Consider the following 18,077-nt stretch of genomic DNA (forward strand, 5'->3'; position numbering starts at 1 on the left):
GAACACACAAAAGGCAGTGTACCTATCGATTAGTAATATAGTTCAAGCAAGTAGGGTATCGAACACAGGGAACGGTAAACAATTAAAATAAATGCTAATATTATCTAAATAAAACAAGTAATAGAAAATGGGGTTTCTCTAGTTTTGCAAGACTAGAAACTTAAACAATTAACTATAATTTAAACTAAGAAACTAAGAACTAGATAAACAAAGATTCAACTAAATTCAATAACGAATGGAAATTCTGTTTAGTTCAACTCAATTGATCCTATGGTTGATATTATGGTAATAGTGCAATGGATTAATTCTTTTATTGGCTACCGATTCAAGTGATTAGATTCACGTTCGCTGCACTAATCCTTAGAGAACAAACTAACTCAAACAATGGTCAGTTGTCTAATTTAATTCAATTCACTAGGTTATGTATTTGGGTTAATCTAGACTTGTAATGGTTAACTAATCTGGTCCTTTAGTTAACCTCTTGTTGATGGTCATCACACAAGCTCACACATGAATTTACCTGTTTTTCTTATTAATTCTAGTCTCATGTTCATTAATCCTAGACATATGATAAAGTGGTCACATAAACATATGAGGTTAACAACTAAGAGATGTTCATGCAGCTCAATTGTCTTCCTATTAATAGAAAAATAGTTATTATTCACACATAAGGTTCTTTAACAAGCTAGAATCAACAAAATCACCAATATTAAATCAATCCTACCATAAATTAAACCATAATCACAAAATCATCTATCCTAAACAGAAGTTATGAGTTTTTAGCTCATATCTACAACAAATAACAAACTAAAAACATAATCTAATGATTGAAACATGGTTTATGCAAAAGATTAAGATAAAAGTAGTGTGTTATTGCCTTTGATCTTCTTCCAAGTTGATATCTAGGTTGAAATCTCGAAAACCACAGCTTCTAAGAACCCTTATGGCCTCCAAAAATTGTCCAAAACTTCCCCCATTCATTAGGGTTCGAATGAGAAGCGTTTGTATATATATATATATATATATATATATATATATATATATATATATATATATATTATATATATATATATATATATATATATATATATATATATATATATATATATTCTGAAAACAGGGGCTACTCGGCGAGTCCAGTGACCTACTCGCCGAGTTCATCACTTAAAATCCCGTGTACGGCAGGGCAAAGTCAAGAATCGCGAAACTTCTGACCAACTATGGCCTACTCGCCGAGTACGTTTGGAATCAGCATTTTCTCAAAACACGAAAGTCGTCCGAAATTGTGTCTAGTTTTCAGAACATTTTGAATCTCGTCAATCGGAGTTACGGTTCATGAGATATGGCCAAAACACTGATGATGGGTCAAGCTATCCAGCAACATCCTTCTTTCTTCAAAATCCAAGATCCAAGCTTCCAATCGCTAGTTCCGCTTCCTTTTCCATTCGAGCATGTAATTGTTGCTGAAAAATGAAATTATAAACTAATTAAGCACCTTTTGTTCATTAAATGAGATAAAATCAACATAAAGTATTAAGATATTGCATGAATTTTATAACTAAATATGCTCATATCATATATCATACTAATATTGACCGACCACCTTTCGAGATGTTGTACGGGAGGAAGTGTCGAACCCCAGTTTGTTGGGGTGAGGTTGTACATCGGGTTATGGGGAGTATTGAGGTAGTATTCAAGACTACCGAGTTGATACAATAGGTGCGAGATAGGTTGCGGACCATGCAAAGTCGCCAGAAGAGCTATACTGACTGTCTGCGTTCAGATCTTCGGTTTCAGGTCAGATATCTTGTGCTACTAAAGGTATCAACTCGGAAAGGTGTCATCCAGTTTAGGAAGTGGAGCAAGCTAGACACTAGGTATATTGGTCCCTTCATGATTACTACACGGGTGGGCAAGGTGGCATATCAATTGGATGTGCTTGAAATGCTTAGTCAGATTCACAACACCTTTCATGTCTCTCAAGTGCAGAAATGTTTGGCGGATGAGTCTGCAGTGGTTCCTCTGAATGATATTTAGGTTGATGAACATTTGAATTTTATAGAGAGACCTATCATGATTCTCGACATAAAGACGAAGACCTTGTGCAACAAGGAAGTAGATCTAGTGAAGGTGCAATGGTAGCATCATAAGGGTTCCGAGTGGACTTTAGAATCCGAGGTCGAGATGAGGGAGCACTACCCTGAGTTGTTTGTGGTGGAGGACTTCGAGGACGAAGTTTGATTCAAGTGGGGGAGAGTTGTAACATCCGATTCTGTGATATGAATTTTATTTATGTATGAAAACTTGGTTGGCCACGACGTGGTGATTTAGCTCATGATCGCGCATTTTAAATGGGTTCCACACAGTGGTAACCATTTTGGGCCAAACCCTAATTTCCGGACTTTAAGCCTTATTTAAAGGAATTTAAGGCTAGGGTTTCCTGCACCCTCAACCTCCATCACCTTCAAATGATTCCTTGTCCAAACCCTAACCTTTTTTTTTTTTGGGAAAGAGGCCGAAACCTCGGCAAAGAACCCTAACCTTTTTTTAAAGCTTTGGTAATCGTTTTTCAAGTTATTGGTGGTTTTGAAGGAAGAAGAAGAAGAGTTTGTGCCTTGATTCAACAAACAACCCTCCCTTTCACTTATGTGTATCTTCTGGACCCTTTGTAAGTCCTTACGTTTCCATCTTTTCATATCTTTCTCCTTAGATCTAGATTTTATGTAATAGTATGACCCTTTTGAGGTGATTTGTGTCGGTTGAAGAGATAAAGTTTGCAACTTTATGGTTTCTCTATGTCCCAATATCATTAAATCTCATAGATCTAGGAAATGTTGGTGATTTGTAAACCTTACTTGAATCCTAAGTCATATTGCATCTTTTGACCTAAATTTGAGAAATGACATGCATGAGGTATGCATGTCCATAAACTTTGCATTTTTAGGGATAATTAGGGTCATTAAAGTCCTTTTGGAATTTTTAGATCAAAGATTTCACGGATTAAGTGCTTAATGGTCTATTCATTGGATTTTTCCCCTATTTAACTAGTAAAATAACATTTTAGTAGCCTATTGCGCAAAAAAAAAAAAAAAAACATTGGTGACCAATTCGTGACAAAACCAAAAATTTGTTATGCTACAATGTCATTTTTCCTTACTATAGACAACCAACTAAAAAAAAAGACTTTGAATGAAACATAAGGCTTTAGAACTAAATGCCATGAAGGTATGTCAAAATACAAATAACGTGAAGATCTTACTAACAACATGAAATACATGAGCTATATTTGGGGGAGTGGTTATAAGGTAAACCAAACTTCTTACAATAGTACTATATAAGCATGGATCTTATATAGGGATATTGTTAGTTGGAGAGTACCGTACTTTATGTTCAAGAGGAGTATCAACCGTCCTATTGTCAAAAAGTTGTGTATACTTAAATTGAATAAGAAATATACTTTATTTAAGATAACAACTAACCCTTTTGAGATTGAGCAACCTCAATCTCCAAAAAGTAGCACAATAACCCCATGTCTTTTATAGGAAAAAAAATGAGCTAGTTCATGCTTTAAAGTCTCACTATCATTATAGTCTTCATCACTAATAATCATAGTAAAGTTTAGTCTGTGGAGGTTTGAAGAAAGGTGAAGAATTATTTGAATGAATTGATTTTCGATGGATAATTAAGTTGCTTCTCTTCAAAGATAATGTATGGTATTGGTTTTTGATTGAAGAATGCGAGTATGGAGTTTTCGTTTCAATGATGTTTTGAAAATGGGCTCAAGGTGAAACGAAAAGATATTGATTTTCAAAGATGATGGAGATTTTCGATTTTGGTTGGAAGTGAAGAATGGTGGCTGCTGGAAGTGAACAATGATGGTGTTAGTGTTGAACTTTGTTGTTGAGAGACTAATCACAAAAAGATATTGAAACTATAGCAATCATCCGCATAATTTAAAATAACCAGTTAACGAAAAAGTTATTTAAAACTAACAAAAAAAATTCTTGATAGACAGACCAATTATAAATTTAATAACCGTAAACAAAATTACTTTAAATCAAGTAAATAAATAATTAATTTTTCTAGAATTTCATTTTTTTTTGAGATGACAATGGGCGGTCCATCAAATAAAATGCGTAATAGGATCGAATTGAGGACCTCGGAGGGATTATCTGGTACTTCACGCGTTGAGCTCATCGAAGATATTTTCAACGATCAATTCGATCTCAACCGTTGATCTTTTCTCCTACTGCAACCTTGTTCCTTACTAATATAATATTTCCAATTTTGCGCTGTTAGGGTTCAAAATACCGAAACATATTCGTATCAATTTCTCTCTCCGGGTTGCATCGCTGCACATTGTGTTTTATATTTGTTATTTTAACATAAATCATCGGTGGTGAAGCAGTTGGAGGTGGATTCGTATCGATGTGTGAAGATTCAACGATGGTTTCTCCTTCCGGTGCTGTCGTTGAAGGTTAGTTTTTGTTTCCGATTCACATTTTTAGATTTTCTTGATAATGATTTTGTGATGCTTGATCGGTGTTTACTCCGTTTGTTTGATTCGTTCTGTTGGTGTGGTTGAAGGCATGGTGTTTGTTTCCGATTCACATTTTCGAATTTTTATATGATTTGTTTTGATTTTTATTTCGTGATGCTTAATCGTTTGTTAATTGGTCGAGTCGATCTGTGGTTGTGGTTGAAGGTTTGGTATTTGTTGCGATTCGCATTTTCGAAGTATTAAAAGGTTTATTATGATTTCCTGTAGTTTGTCAGGTTTGTATGAGGATGACGTTGAATCGGTTTGTTGATTTGATTGTTTGAATCGTTCTGTTGACTATTGTTGGGGTCGAAAGCCGGTCGTAGTTTCCAATTCGCATTTTCTAAATTTCATATGTTTTCTCTTGATTTTGTGGCGTTTACTCCGTTTGTCAGTGGATGTAGTTGACTCGTTTACCGATTTGGTGTTTTTAATTGTGTGAATCGGTCTATGACTGTCTTTCAAGTCCGGTCTTTGCTTCTGTATCTGATCATGAATCCATCTTTTAGTTTTACTTTCCCTGTTCTATGCATAGTGAAATTAGATGAGCAGCTATGATTTCTTATTTGGTCATATTTTCCAAACGAATTCCAGTGTTTGTCCGGATTTGATCATGAATCAAATCTGACTTTTCTGTTTCTAAAAGATCAAGCTCATATTCTATCTGCATCCGATCTGGTTTCCCAGGAATAGCAACCCTGATGTACGCTAAAGATTTCATTTTTTTTTCTCTAGTATAAAACAGAGACTTTTACCATAATAATTTATTGGAGTATTACTGTTTCATTTTTCTCCCAAATCACCCCCTTTCTCCGATTAAAACAGAAACACACCTTTATTTATTCACTAATCCTGTTTATTCATTCTTTGATTGAATGGTACAATTATGTGGATAGCCTATTTGATTCTAAGCTTCCTTAATGTGCTCACATTCTAACTAGTTTGATTTTTATACTGTATTGAATGCAATACTAACTGTATCCCTATATAGCGGCTATAAGTTTTTAATACATGATGGAATATGTAACGGTGAAAAAGGGGAAGATATTCTATTACCTACGATGCGTATTTGTGGGATTGGTTGATTTTGGTTTTTACTAGATTAAGCACCAGTTTTAAGCATTAAGGTTACGATTTCTTGAAAAACTAGATAAGATGTGAACTGAATATGATCTTAAGATTTGTTAGAATATCTCTCTATTTTCTTGGGTTTTTTCCTTTTCATGTTTCTACTTTTGGAGAATTGACAACCCAAGAGATAAACTACTTTAGGCAAACGTCCATTAACAGTGCATAAAAAACTCTCTTTAACTCTTGTGGGTCCTTGTTGTTACACTACCTTCCAATATTTTATAATTCTGATTATCACCAGTGGGCCTGCCAAACTATCTAATTAAATGTAATTTAGCCCTATCATTAAATTTTCAAATTGCCCATACTATTACCTGTCTTTTTCAAGTATAATACCTATGTCCATTTTTCGGTGCAATAACTAATAATTTAGTTATGCCTTTAATTAAGTCAAAAGTGGGACCCCTGATTCTGGACTTTAAACATGTTTAAGGCCTCTTTAAGCTTTATTGTTAATAAATCATGTAAAATAATAAATGTGTGCTGTCATTCACATTTCCAGAACAAGATGTGTTTTACCGATATCAACAATATATTTTTAGTTTTTACCCATAATAGTAATCGTACTTACGATTTTTCTACCAAGGACCAAACATGCAACAAAAACATATAATAGGGACCGTCCGAGTTAAAAAAAAAAGTTAGGTACCGTTCATGTAATTTACTCCAAAAAAAAAAAGAAAGAAAAAACAAACCGGGTTCTTCATGGTAGAAAGTTGCTATAATGGGTAAAAGTTAAAAGTATATTGTATGAATATATGGTAAAAAAGGCAAAGTAGGTTGCATTTTAGTACGTATATATACTGTATCCGACACGTAAGCTTTTGTATGCTATGCAGTTTTGGATTCAACGACCGATGGAAAGAAATACATAACATCCGAAGAGTTACAAAAGCACAACAAACCTAGCGACCTATGGATCTCAATTCAGGGAAAGGTTTATAATGTGACTGAATGGTCCAAAATACATCCGGGCGGCGATATCCCCCTCTTGAATCTTGCGGGTCAGGACGTGACCGATGCGTTCATCGCTTTCCACCCGGGGTCCGCTTGGCAACACCTCCAAAAGCTCTTCACGGGTTACCACCTAAAAGACTACCAAGTTTCCGATATCTCAAAAGACTACCGAAAGCTCGCGTCCGAGTTTTCAAAAGCCGGAATGTTTGACAAAAAAGGACACGGTGTCATCTACTCACTCTGCTTCGTCTCGTTACTCCTTTCGGCTTGCGTATACGGTGTTCTATATTCCACTAGTGTCACAATCCATATGCTTTCGGGGGCGTTATTGGGATTAGCATGGATGCAAATCGCGTATCTAGGCCACGATGCCGGTCATTACCAAATGATGTCGACCCGCGGGTGGAATAAGTTTGCCGGAATCTTCATCGGGAATTGCATCACCGGAATCAGCATCGCGTGGTGGAAATGGACACACAACGCGCACCACATCGCGTGTAATTCCCTCGATTACGATCCCGACCTCCAACATCTCCCAATGCTCGCGGTCTCATCGAAACTGTTCCAATCCATCACTTCCGTTTTTTACGGCCGTAAGTTAACCTTCGATAGCCTCGCACGCTTTTTCATCTCCTACCAACATTACACGTATTACCCGATCATGTGTGTGGCACGTGTCAACCTTTACCTACAAACAATATTATTATTATGCTCAAAACGAAGAATCCCGGACCGAGCTTACAACATTATCGGGACTCTGGTTTTTTGGACTTGGTTTCCAGTTCTTGTTTCGTGTCTCCCGAATTGGCCGGAACGTGTTGCGTTTGTTTTGGTTAGCTTTTGTGTGACCGGAATCCAACATGTTCAGTTCACGTTGAACCATTTCGCGGCTGATGTGTACGTGGGCCCACCGAAAGGGAACGATTGGTTTGAGAAGCAAACGAGTGGGACGATTGATATCTCGTGTTCGTCTTACATGGATTGGTTTTTCGGTGGGTTGCAGTTTCAGTTAGAGCATCATTTGTTTCCGAGGTTGCCAAGGTGTCATTTGAGGTCGATATCTCCGATTGTTAGGGAACTTTGCAAGAAACATAATTTGCCGTATACGAGTTTGTCCTTCTATGATGCAAATGTGACGACTCTTAAGACGCTTAGGACTGCGGCTTTACAGGCGCGTGACCTGGCCAACGGGGCCCCACAGAATTTAGTTTGGGAAGCTTTTAACACTCATGGTTGAGATGAGATCGTCTCTCACTCGTATTGTCTGTCTGTCTGTCTATCGCAGTAGTATTTGTCTCAAGTACTTTTCGTTCTGTATGAGGTTTTGACCGTATTTCTGCGGTTTTTGTATTTTATGATACTGATTATGGATTCATGTTTATTAATAGATTTTGCGTTTTGATTATAATCTACATGCACATTTATAATTATTACATTTTGGTTCGTAGTGGTACTATGATACTATATTGGGTTGGGCTGGGCATTTGTTGCCGAAGACGTTGAATACTTGAATCATAAAAATTCTTGTAACCTTTCGGTGATCAGCCAGCGTTTGAATCCAAGATGCAATCTGATCCAAAATAGTAGCCTCCAATTATTTGAGGCGATAAAATAAATGGATAAAAGGAGTTTGGTTATCGGGGGCGAGTTATAACATCTAAAGTAAATATAGTTTTCATACCAAAGAAATTGTTTGCAACCAGTTTTTCTTATTTTAAAAAGCATTTTCAAGTGTATCGTTGTAAATACGTTCTAACAAAATTCTCATTCATAAATCAACCACTCATTTTATTGTACAAATCGTTATTTATCAACTTCATTCATGAAAATGCATACCCCATGGTGAATATCAGAGAAAATAAATGCTACATTTAGTAAAAGATATGCCATAGGATACACTTGTATCACGGTTCGTTTTTTTTTTTTTTTTTTTTTTTTTTTTTTTTTTTTTTTGCCAAAACCAAACCACAAATGTGGTTTTTCTAATTACAAAACTGTTCGTGTGGTTTATTTTTCGGAGCTGTTTGGTTTGAGGCCCAAAGAGTCTAGTTTTTAACCGCATGACTTTGGTGTATTTCGGATTCAAACCACTAAACCTTTGATGCAATTGAACATGACATAAGTTTAATCCTTTCTTCGACGTGGGACATGCAAGTCACTGGCAAAATGAAACAATAATGTCAAAGACAATATTTGAACTCTAGACATCATGTTCATAACTCCAACGCCTTAACCAACTTTGCCAATGATGAGTACATTGAAAATTTTAGCTGACGGTTACACATAAGGAAAAAGTTATTTTTACATATAGTTTATGAATTGAAGAGTCAATTTCCATATTTTCAGTGAAATGTGAGAGATAGGAATTTTTTTTTCTCCGATACAAAATATGCACACCCTCAATTCGTCAGTTACAATACAAAATGGGAGCAAACTCATGTGATGAGTATTTGAGAATGTCTGAGCGGACCACACAAGATAATGTTTACAAGTTTGCTAAAGTCATGATTATGGTTTACACAAAATAATACTATACACGAGACATGAAAACAAACATGAGTTCCTTGGAATGTTGGTAACATTGATTGTATGCATCGGACGTGTGGAATTTGTCCTAATGCATGCTGCGTTCAATACATGCAAGATGATCATAAAGAACCGACAATAATTCTAGAAACAATCGCGTTCTACGATCTTTGGATATGACATGCATTTTTTGGTGTTGCCAGTTCCAACAACGAGATTAATGTACTTGACCAGTCGTGAGTATTCAACAACATATATCTTGGAAAGGCACATAATGTGCCATTTTAAGCGAATGGAGTATCCTACAAGCGTGAGTACTATCTTATTGATGAGATATATCTTGAGATGTCTATATTTGTCAAACCGTTGACATGTACAAACCACGATAAACGATTAAAGTTTAAGGCGAACCAAAAAACAACTAAGAAGGACGTGGAACGAGCATTTAGTACTTTTGAGAGGCGTTTGTGGATACTCAAACTCCCAACACAGTCATATGATCCCAGGAGACTGCAAAACATAATGTATACATGCATCATATTACATAATATGATTTTATAAGATAAAGGCAAAACGATATGTCATTACGATGAATACAAAATTGTGTCTTATTGGTATGCGACAATAGATGACAAACATATGGGAAGTACATGATCACGATATGTATCACACAATTCACGTTGATTTGATGAAACATATTTACAGAGCTGCCATAAATCTTGTCGACAAGGATTTATACGTGGATGTAAATGAATATTCAGAAATGCATATTCGGGCGATGAGTGGAACGACGATTCGGTGTGATGAATATTTTAATTTATTTTTTTAATTATGTAATTTGTATTTTGAAAGTACGAATTTTTATTAGTTTTGTATTTATTAAGATAGTTTTTATTAATTTTATATATTTTTTAATTATAGTTTTATAACTTTATTAAAAAAAAGGGAATAATGGGAAAATGATTTGGCGAAAAGGTAAATATGATTTGGAGTCTCTGTCTGCTCCATATTTTTATTTTAGCGGGTTTTACAGTCCAATTGTCATTTTCACTTCCAACCGACTCTTCCAGTGGCTTTGCTTCTGCTCAACAAAACACCCTTTCTCTTTCTCACTCACCTCTTTCCCCTATAATATATTCTTTTCTATTACGTCCAAATCTAATCCCGACAACAAGCATTTGATGCTTCCCAACCCGGCTAACTGAAAAGTTATTCCAAAGTTTCACTAACTCATTTCTCAAATTTGCATTGTACGATCAAAGCTAGGGTTCTTTTGCTGAGATTCAAACGATCACTTCTTCTTGAAATTTTCCCCAAATTTGTTGTTTTAAGTTCTTGATTCAGCTAGAGACAGAGAGTTATGGAAGTGGAACAATCAAATCAATCAATGACCTTCCATGAGCCTTCCATGGAACAGAGCATTAGCTTCGTTACGGCCCTTCAGGTTTTACTTTTCAATTTAGTTTAAATTTTCCCTTTTTTTTTTTTTACTTCACGTCAGATCTGAGTTTTTGGTATACAATTATACTATGTTAATGATGAAACTTTGTGCGATATGTTTGACTTTTTCTGTGATACTTTCACTGTTTGATCTCTCTTTATGTGAATAAGTTGCATGTTGTAGGAGGTACACTTTGACTTTGGAAATCAAATTGGGTATGTCTATGTTAAACTTTTCTAGAAAATTGCCAACTGCATCTAACTTTATGACAAGAACTACAAATTGAATAAAGTTGGCATTAATTGCCTTGAAAACCTGTACCAATTCTGCATTTTAGAAATAGTAGGGTTGACTTATTAATATAAATGATGATATTACAATAGAAATGAGAGAGAATTGGATAGAATGGTTTTGGGTGTTTGGATGCGCTTGTTCAATGTGATTCTTCATTTATCATGATAATCAGTTTTTTACACACCTTGAAAACTCATTATTTTTCACCCTACAGAATCAGAAAATTAGAATCATTATACAGTAACTTTTTGCCAAACAATCACAACTCCCTTAAAATGCACATCTTTTAGACATGTGATCATTAAGTGTGAGTTGTCATAATCGAATTACTTAATTCTTAAAAGCTTAGGGTCCATCAAGTAACATGGGTTGTCATGTTAGAGAGAATTTGTATTATTATCTTAAGGATGGATCACATTCACATGTGTCTGGCCAAACTCAAACATTGCAATTTTCATGGGACAGAGGAAAAAGTGATACTATTTGGTAATTTTGGATTGATGAATTGTAATTAAAACCTAAATGCAAATAGCAATGTACTTTCATTGATGTGTTTGCTCTAGCATTCTACTTTCATTTCTTCCTATAAATGAAAGTACATTGCTGTTTCTTTCAGTTCGCCTTTCTGATTACATAATCAATGTAGATGCTTTGACATATCTTCATTATCACATGTTTACATTACAAAAATCACCAAGTGTTTCAGCCTTAGTGGCATAATGTGTGTTTTAGATATTAATTAAATAATAGCTAATTATTGTGTTGTTAATTGGTTTTAATTCTTGTTTAATGTTTGTTTTAGGAACTAAAAAATCTAAGGCCTCAACTTTATTCAGCAGCTGATTATTGTGAAAAGTCTTATCTTCATAGCGAACAAAAACAAGTGTGAGAATCATTTCAAACCTGAACATCTCGTAATAGTGAAACAAATCAATTTTTTTTAAAAAAATGTAATTTTTATATTCGTTTTGTTGTAGGGTTCTTGATAACATAAAAGATTATGCAGTACGGGCACTTGTCAATGCTGTTGACCATCTTGGCACTGTTGCTTACAAATTGACCGATCTTTTAGATCAACAAAGTTTAGAAATTTCAACAACTGGATTACATGTTTCATGTTTACATCAGGTAAGATGCGTTTTAAAAGATCTTTTATGCCAGAATTATTGACGATTGATTATTTATTTATTTATTTTAAGCAACTTCTTACATGCCAAACATATACGGATAAAGAAGCTCTCAGACAGCAACAGTTGCTAGCTGTTGTGCCACGTCATCACAAGCATTACAGTTTGCCTAGTAAGAATATTTGTGCTCTTTTGTTTTTCCGGTTTATTTTCAAGTTAATGGGACCCACAGAATGAAAATTGTTAAATGACTGAAAAAATAGAGCTTTAACTATTTGGAAGTTTTGGAAAAGGTTAACTACCAAGAGGGCAATAACAATTAATGGCAATGCACTTTCATTTGTCTGTGTATTATATATATATATATATATATATATATATATATATATATATATATATATATATATATATATATATATATATCATCCTACTTTGATTTCTTTCTATTACAGTGTTGTACTTTGAAAAATGTACCCAATTATAGCATTGTATTTTCATTTCTTTTCTTAGTAGAATATTATATTTTGAAAAATTTACCCAATTATAGCAATGAAAATTGCTTTGTATTTGGATGATATTGTTATAATCGGGTGGATTTGTCAAAGTACAATATTTTAATAGGAAGAAATGAAAGTAGGATGCTATGATAAGCAAATCAACGGAAGCACATTGCTATTTCTTGCACTTAACTGTTATTAAAAATCATTCAAATTTGTAATAAGAAGAAATGAAAGTAGGATGCTTTAATAGGTTTTTTTGGTCGAAATGACCCAGGATAATCAATTTTTAAGGTAGAATTAGTGATGTTTTAAAATTCAATGACATATAGAATTAAAGTGAAAGTATGTTGCTATATATTATTACCAAAAAGACAAAAACACAGTATCAGTCATTTGATAATTCAACAAGCAACAACATTTATCTCAAAATTTGACAAATAACAATATTTATGTCAAGATATGTGATAATCATGGTACAATTTGTCTAACAGTTATAGTACATTGTTAAATAAGTAAATGAGCTTTACTACATTTGCTTTTTGGTTATTATTGCTCAGTTGTTTTTCATAAAGGAACTTTAACATCTTACACATTGTTTCAACCTAGAATCTGTCAGCAAAAAAGTTCATTTTAGCCCTCAGACTAAAACTGATGGAAAACAGAGTCATTTTCATTCAAGGCCTCGACAATTTTCTTCAGGTAACAGTAACATATATATATATATATATATATATATATATATATATATATATATATATATATATATATATATCATTTCAAATCTTATGATGTTTGCATGTTTAATAAATCTGCATGCTGCATTTGAAGTAGGCACCCCACCTGCAAATACACTTTGTTGGCATTTAGCATCAGAAACCAAGTCTACTTTGAAAGCGAGTTCACGCTCAATGAGGTGCATAAATATCTTCATTTAATGTTTTCTTTTGATTTTATAAATATTTAATGTATTAAACATGATTGCAAAAGGTAAGTATTTTGGGTTATTATTTGCAGTTTTGATGAGCCGAAAACTTCTGGCCATGCTCCTGTGTCACATCATCATCATGCATCCCGTATGTATCTTTTTACTATTTTTGTTTTTTAATTGCATTAAAATTGTATTTATAATACTTATTACATGTAGATGGAGGTGATGGGGTACGGACAAAATCGTCTGAAGCGATGCGTAATGCGGGCCCAGCTTCAAGCGCTGCGATTCAGACACTTGGCATCTCTCGACTGGTAACATTAAATTCGATAATCATTAACATATAAGAAGATTAAGGGGTTAGTGTCTTAATACATTAAGCCAAGGTTTTTTAGCTTAACATAACATATTAAGTCATTTTGTCCAGATTAAGGGGTTGTTTCTTTTTGACTTAATGAGCTTAACAGATTAAGCACTTAATCTGGACAACTATACATGGCTGTTTCTTTTTTACTTACTCCTGACAGAATCGATTAAGCCAAAAAAACTGGCTTAATGTATTAAGACACCGACACTTTTACCTATTTCCCCTTTATATTTTTTTCACACAACTCCTCTGGCATTAAAATTGATGAATATTGTGAAATGTTTTTTTGTTAGAAATAGAATGCAAGGGTAAATTTGGGTAAAATGTTTTTGGTTTGACAGGATGAGTTGGAGGGTCCAAATCCAAACCCAATGATGTCGTTCCGGTCATTTGATAATCCTAAACGTGAGGTTACGACCCAAGTTCCTCCTCATCCTATACGCAGCAAGAGTGTTTTGTCCTCTTTTTTTGTCAAACAAAAGACACCCAAACTAAGGACAAGTGCCGTTTCTTGAATCATTTGCAATTGCAACAAGGAAACCCTAAACCCCTTATATTTCAATTTCACGACGTCACTAATGTGCTCATGAAACTGCGAATAACAACAACAAGTGTATATTTATATTTCCTTTGCTTGTACCTGTATTTTGTTTCTTTGTGTATTCCTGTATGTAATTTGGTGTTTTATTTCTTTAATAAAAGTGTGTGACTATTGATTAAGATTAAATCTATAAAACATTATGACTAATCCCTATTCTTTTGGCTATATTGTTTAGAATTTGGATGGAGTTTGTCTATTTTCAAGATTTAAATCCAATTTTTATTCTATCTCATAATGATTATTTTATTTATTTGAAATCCTAAAAAAAAATTCATATTTACTAAAAAAAATATCCTGACATCTGTTTATTGATGTGTCATTGTAAATTAGGAGAAACACGGGAATGTAAGAGTTGGTGAATGGTAGGTAATTACTGGAGTAATTAGCAATGAAAAAAGGTTAAAACGAATTCGGTAAACATGTGTTTGAATATTTTCAAGAAAACTCTTAAATTTGCAACTTTTTTTTTAAAGGTTTAATCTTTTCTCTAATTCTAGTTTTGTCTCATATTTTTTATTCAACTTTTTAGTTTATTTTTTTACCTTGTATCATTGGTTTCTAAGTTTCTTAAAGTAAAACTAGTAAGAAAAACTTAAGTTCATATATATATATATATATATATATATATATATATATATATATATATATATATATATAAAGTAAAGATTGCCCATAAACCTGCTAAAATTGTGGAATAAAAAAATCTTAGAGGTTTTAAAAAGAAAATAAAATTAAGACTTAATCAAGAAAAAACTTAATATATAGGAGTTAGCCCTTTAAAAAAATTCTAAATCTTATTTCCGGTGCCTGTAACCAAGAACTCTGTATGACAGTCGTTAACTCGTTATTGTTACTACCGACGCGGTAACTGCGTAAGTTAGCATAACCCACCACATATAATTCTTCTGGTTTTAGATCCAATCGGAAAATCTTCCACTGAACCTCCATAGCTTCACACTCTCAAGCTCTTCCACACTCACTTCACCAGCTACACTCACAAACACCAAGAACAAACACTAAATCTATCCATACATCATTCAATTGAATCAATCCTCAGGTTTTTATATACAAATTCAATGTCATCAACATCATCACTTCATCAAAGATCACTTCACAAACCCTACAATTTGTTATTCCAAAAATCATCAACGGATGGTCACTCAAAACCCTACTCCTTGTCAATGCTCTTTAATCGGACCACGCTTTTGCTCCTCCTCACCCTCCTCATAATCCTTGGCGTGTTCTCCCCATGGATCGGTGACCGTTCGACGTTTTTTTCGTATTCAGGCAATTCTAGGGTTTCTTTGGAAGCGAAATGGCGAGGATATACGCTACCGGAAGCGGTGGCGTATGTGGCGAAGAATGGGAGTACGGTGATTGTTTGTGCGGTGAGTCAGCCGTACTTGCCGTTTTTGAATAATTGGTTGATTAGTATTGTGAGGCAAAAGCATCATGAGAAAGTGCTTGTTATTGCGGAGGATTATGCGACGTTGTATACTGTTAATGGGAGGTGGCCTGGTCATGCTGTGTTGATACCTCCTGCACCTGATGCTCAAGTTGCTCATAAGTTTGGCTCTCAGGTATGATTTGATATTTGTTCTGAACTAAAATGAATGCTTGCAAGATGCAAGATGATGATCTGTGTTTAGCGTAATGAATAGTGTTTTGGCTTTAGTTATGGCCTATAATTGGGGTCTGGAGATGTCAAAATCATCTGATTCACCATTGCTTAGTCAATTCAATTACAAGCCAAAGATGCCTAGCTAATTGCAGTCCTGTATGATTTGTGATTCTGTTGGCAGTTCACTTTGCATGCTGGTTGAATCATATTCGTTTGGCGTTACCTCCATGTATCAATCCAGAACGTACATTCTTATGATTAATGGGTTTTGGTTCCATTTGCAGGGATTCTTCAACTTCACTTCCAGAAGGCCACGGCATTTGCTGCAAATCCTAGAGCTTGGATATAGCGTGATGTACAATGATGTTGATATGGTCTGGTTAGCAGATCCATTTCTTTACCTCAAAGGAAAACATGATGTGTACTTTATGGATGACATGGCTGCTGTAAGTTTATCGTCTAGATATTTAAGTTGTTTCATTGAGATATTACTTTATTTTTATTTCTGAAAACCTTGGTCTCATTTTGTTTTGTAATCTTGACCAGGTCAAACCGCTGGATCACCCTAATGTCCTCCCACCTCCTGGGAAAAAAGGGCGTACTTATATTTGCAGTTGTATGATTTATATGCACCCAACACCAGGGGCAAAACTGGTCTTGAAAAAGTGGATTGAAGAGCTTCAAAGTCAACCATGGTCAAAAGCAAAGAAAGCTAATGACCAGCCTGCTTTCAACTGGGCATTGAACAAAACAGCAGGCCAGGTGTCTTTCTCATACCTTTAACCTTATTACTAGTATTATTTATGGCTGCGTACTTTGAAACATCAACCCATTATATTATGGTTTAAAAATTAAAAGAAGGTAGCATTGTTATAACTAGGTAGATTTTTTTTCAAAGTACAATGCCCTGATAACAAAGAATTTCAAAGTATTATTATTATTATTATTTTTTTTTTTGGAAAGTAGAATATGCTAAAATAAGAAAAATTGAAAGCAGGTGGACCTATACCTGCTCCCTCAGGCAGCATTTCCGACAGGTGGACTATATTTTAAGAATCAGACATGGGTGGAAGAGACCAAGGGAAAACATGTTATAATTCATAACAATTACATTCTTGGTTTTGAAAAGAAAATAAAGCGCTTTCATGACTATGGTCTTTGGTTGGTTGATGATCATGCCTCCGAATCGCCACTTGGCAGATTACAATAGGCTGCAACCATCTATGACTCACTATATCTCTCCTCAAATCTCACATGGAAACCAACTCTTTATGTACTATTATTCTTTTGTAGAAATCTTGTAAGTTTTTAACTGCATAACCTAATTTTTTTTTTTTTTTTTTTTTAACGTTCATGGTAAAACTACAAAAATGTTCTTATCGTTACAAAGTTTTACAAAATTCTCCCTCCCTATCCTTCTCATTAGTTAGTTATGGGTGGACGAGATCTCTCACCAGACTCATGGAGTGATACCATGGTGTATGCATCACACAAATAAACATTTTATTAATGTGATTTTATCTACAATTTGCTTCAATAATCATAATTTGAAAAACACACAGGATGACTATCTTATTTTTACAACTTCCAACAGAAAAAGATTTGAAGATTACAGCCAAATCACAATCACTTATTAAACACCCCCAAGAACAACACCAAAATTAAACCAACCAAGTCGAGTATTATTTTCATATCCACAGAAAAAAGAGACTTGTAATCTATCAATATCATTCAACAACTTTCGTATATGTACAGCCCACCAGACCATCTAAATTCTTAAAACAACATAACCGCGTTTATTGTATTTGATGTACTTTATATATATTCTACCTTGCTGCTTTCATTTATTAGCTATTAAACATCAGTTTCTACACCCTATAAAATTGTGTTTGGTCTAGCAAAAAACAGTAAGTTTAGCACTTTCGTGGGAATAATGTTTGCAACGTTGTGGGCATCACCAACAATAACCTCATATTTTGACTTTAGTTTCTGTCCATAAGTTTTTCTATCACGTCCCTATTAAAACGGCTTCAGAACATTGATA

At 34.3% G+C, this 18,077-nt stretch overlaps 3 protein-coding genes across 5 annotated transcripts; all 3 read left to right on the forward strand.

Moving 5' to 3' along the window:
* The first annotated feature begins 4,192 nt into the window (after positions 1-4,192).
* LOC111894622 (delta(8)-fatty-acid desaturase) lies at positions 4,193-8,036 on the forward strand. Its single transcript, XM_023890712.3, has 2 exons — positions 4,193-4,477; positions 6,511-8,036. The coding sequence occupies exons 1-2, from the start codon at positions 4,429-4,431 to the stop codon at positions 7,863-7,865; spliced, it is 1,404 nt and encodes a 467-aa protein (XP_023746480.1). The 5' UTR covers positions 4,193-4,428; the 3' UTR covers positions 7,866-8,036.
* Positions 8,037-10,197: 2,161 nt separating this feature from the next.
* Positions 10,198-14,559, forward strand: LOC111894597 (protein ABIL1). Of its 2 annotated transcripts, none has more exons than XM_052765336.1 (9): positions 10,198-10,598; positions 11,692-11,774; positions 11,867-12,017; positions 12,089-12,188; positions 13,123-13,215; positions 13,345-13,429; positions 13,531-13,589; positions 13,661-13,758; positions 14,153-14,559. In XM_052765336.1, the coding sequence occupies exons 1-9, from the start codon at positions 10,515-10,517 to the stop codon at positions 14,324-14,326; spliced, it is 927 nt and encodes a 308-aa protein (XP_052621296.1). In that variant the 5' UTR covers positions 10,198-10,514; the 3' UTR covers positions 14,327-14,559. The 2 variants fall into 2 exon arrangements, with proteins under 2 accessions (XP_052621296.1, XP_023746441.1); XM_023890673.3 differs by having other exon boundaries at positions 10,201-10,598; positions 13,348-13,429.
* Positions 14,560-15,205: 646 nt separating this feature from the next.
* LOC111894555 (UDP-D-xylose:L-fucose alpha-1,3-D-xylosyltransferase MGP4) lies at positions 15,206-17,414 on the forward strand. 2 transcript variants are annotated; one of them, XM_052765163.1, is made up of 4 exons: positions 15,206-15,992; positions 16,318-16,479; positions 16,580-16,795; positions 17,028-17,414. In XM_052765163.1, exons 1-4 carry the CDS (start codon positions 15,489-15,491, stop codon positions 17,241-17,243), a joined length of 1,098 nt encoding a protein of 365 aa, XP_052621123.1. In that variant the 5' UTR covers positions 15,206-15,488; the 3' UTR covers positions 17,244-17,414. The 2 variants fall into 2 exon arrangements, with proteins under 2 accessions (XP_052621123.1, XP_023746393.1); XM_023890625.3 differs by having other exon boundaries at positions 15,207-15,992; positions 17,031-17,371.
* Positions 17,415-18,077: the final 663 nt, after the last annotated feature.

The sequence above is a fragment of the Lactuca sativa genome, chromosome 7 (assembly GCF_002870075.4).
Source record: "Lactuca sativa cultivar Salinas chromosome 7, Lsat_Salinas_v11, whole genome shotgun sequence".
Lineage (NCBI taxonomy): Eukaryota > Viridiplantae > Streptophyta > Magnoliopsida > Asterales > Asteraceae > Lactuca > Lactuca sativa.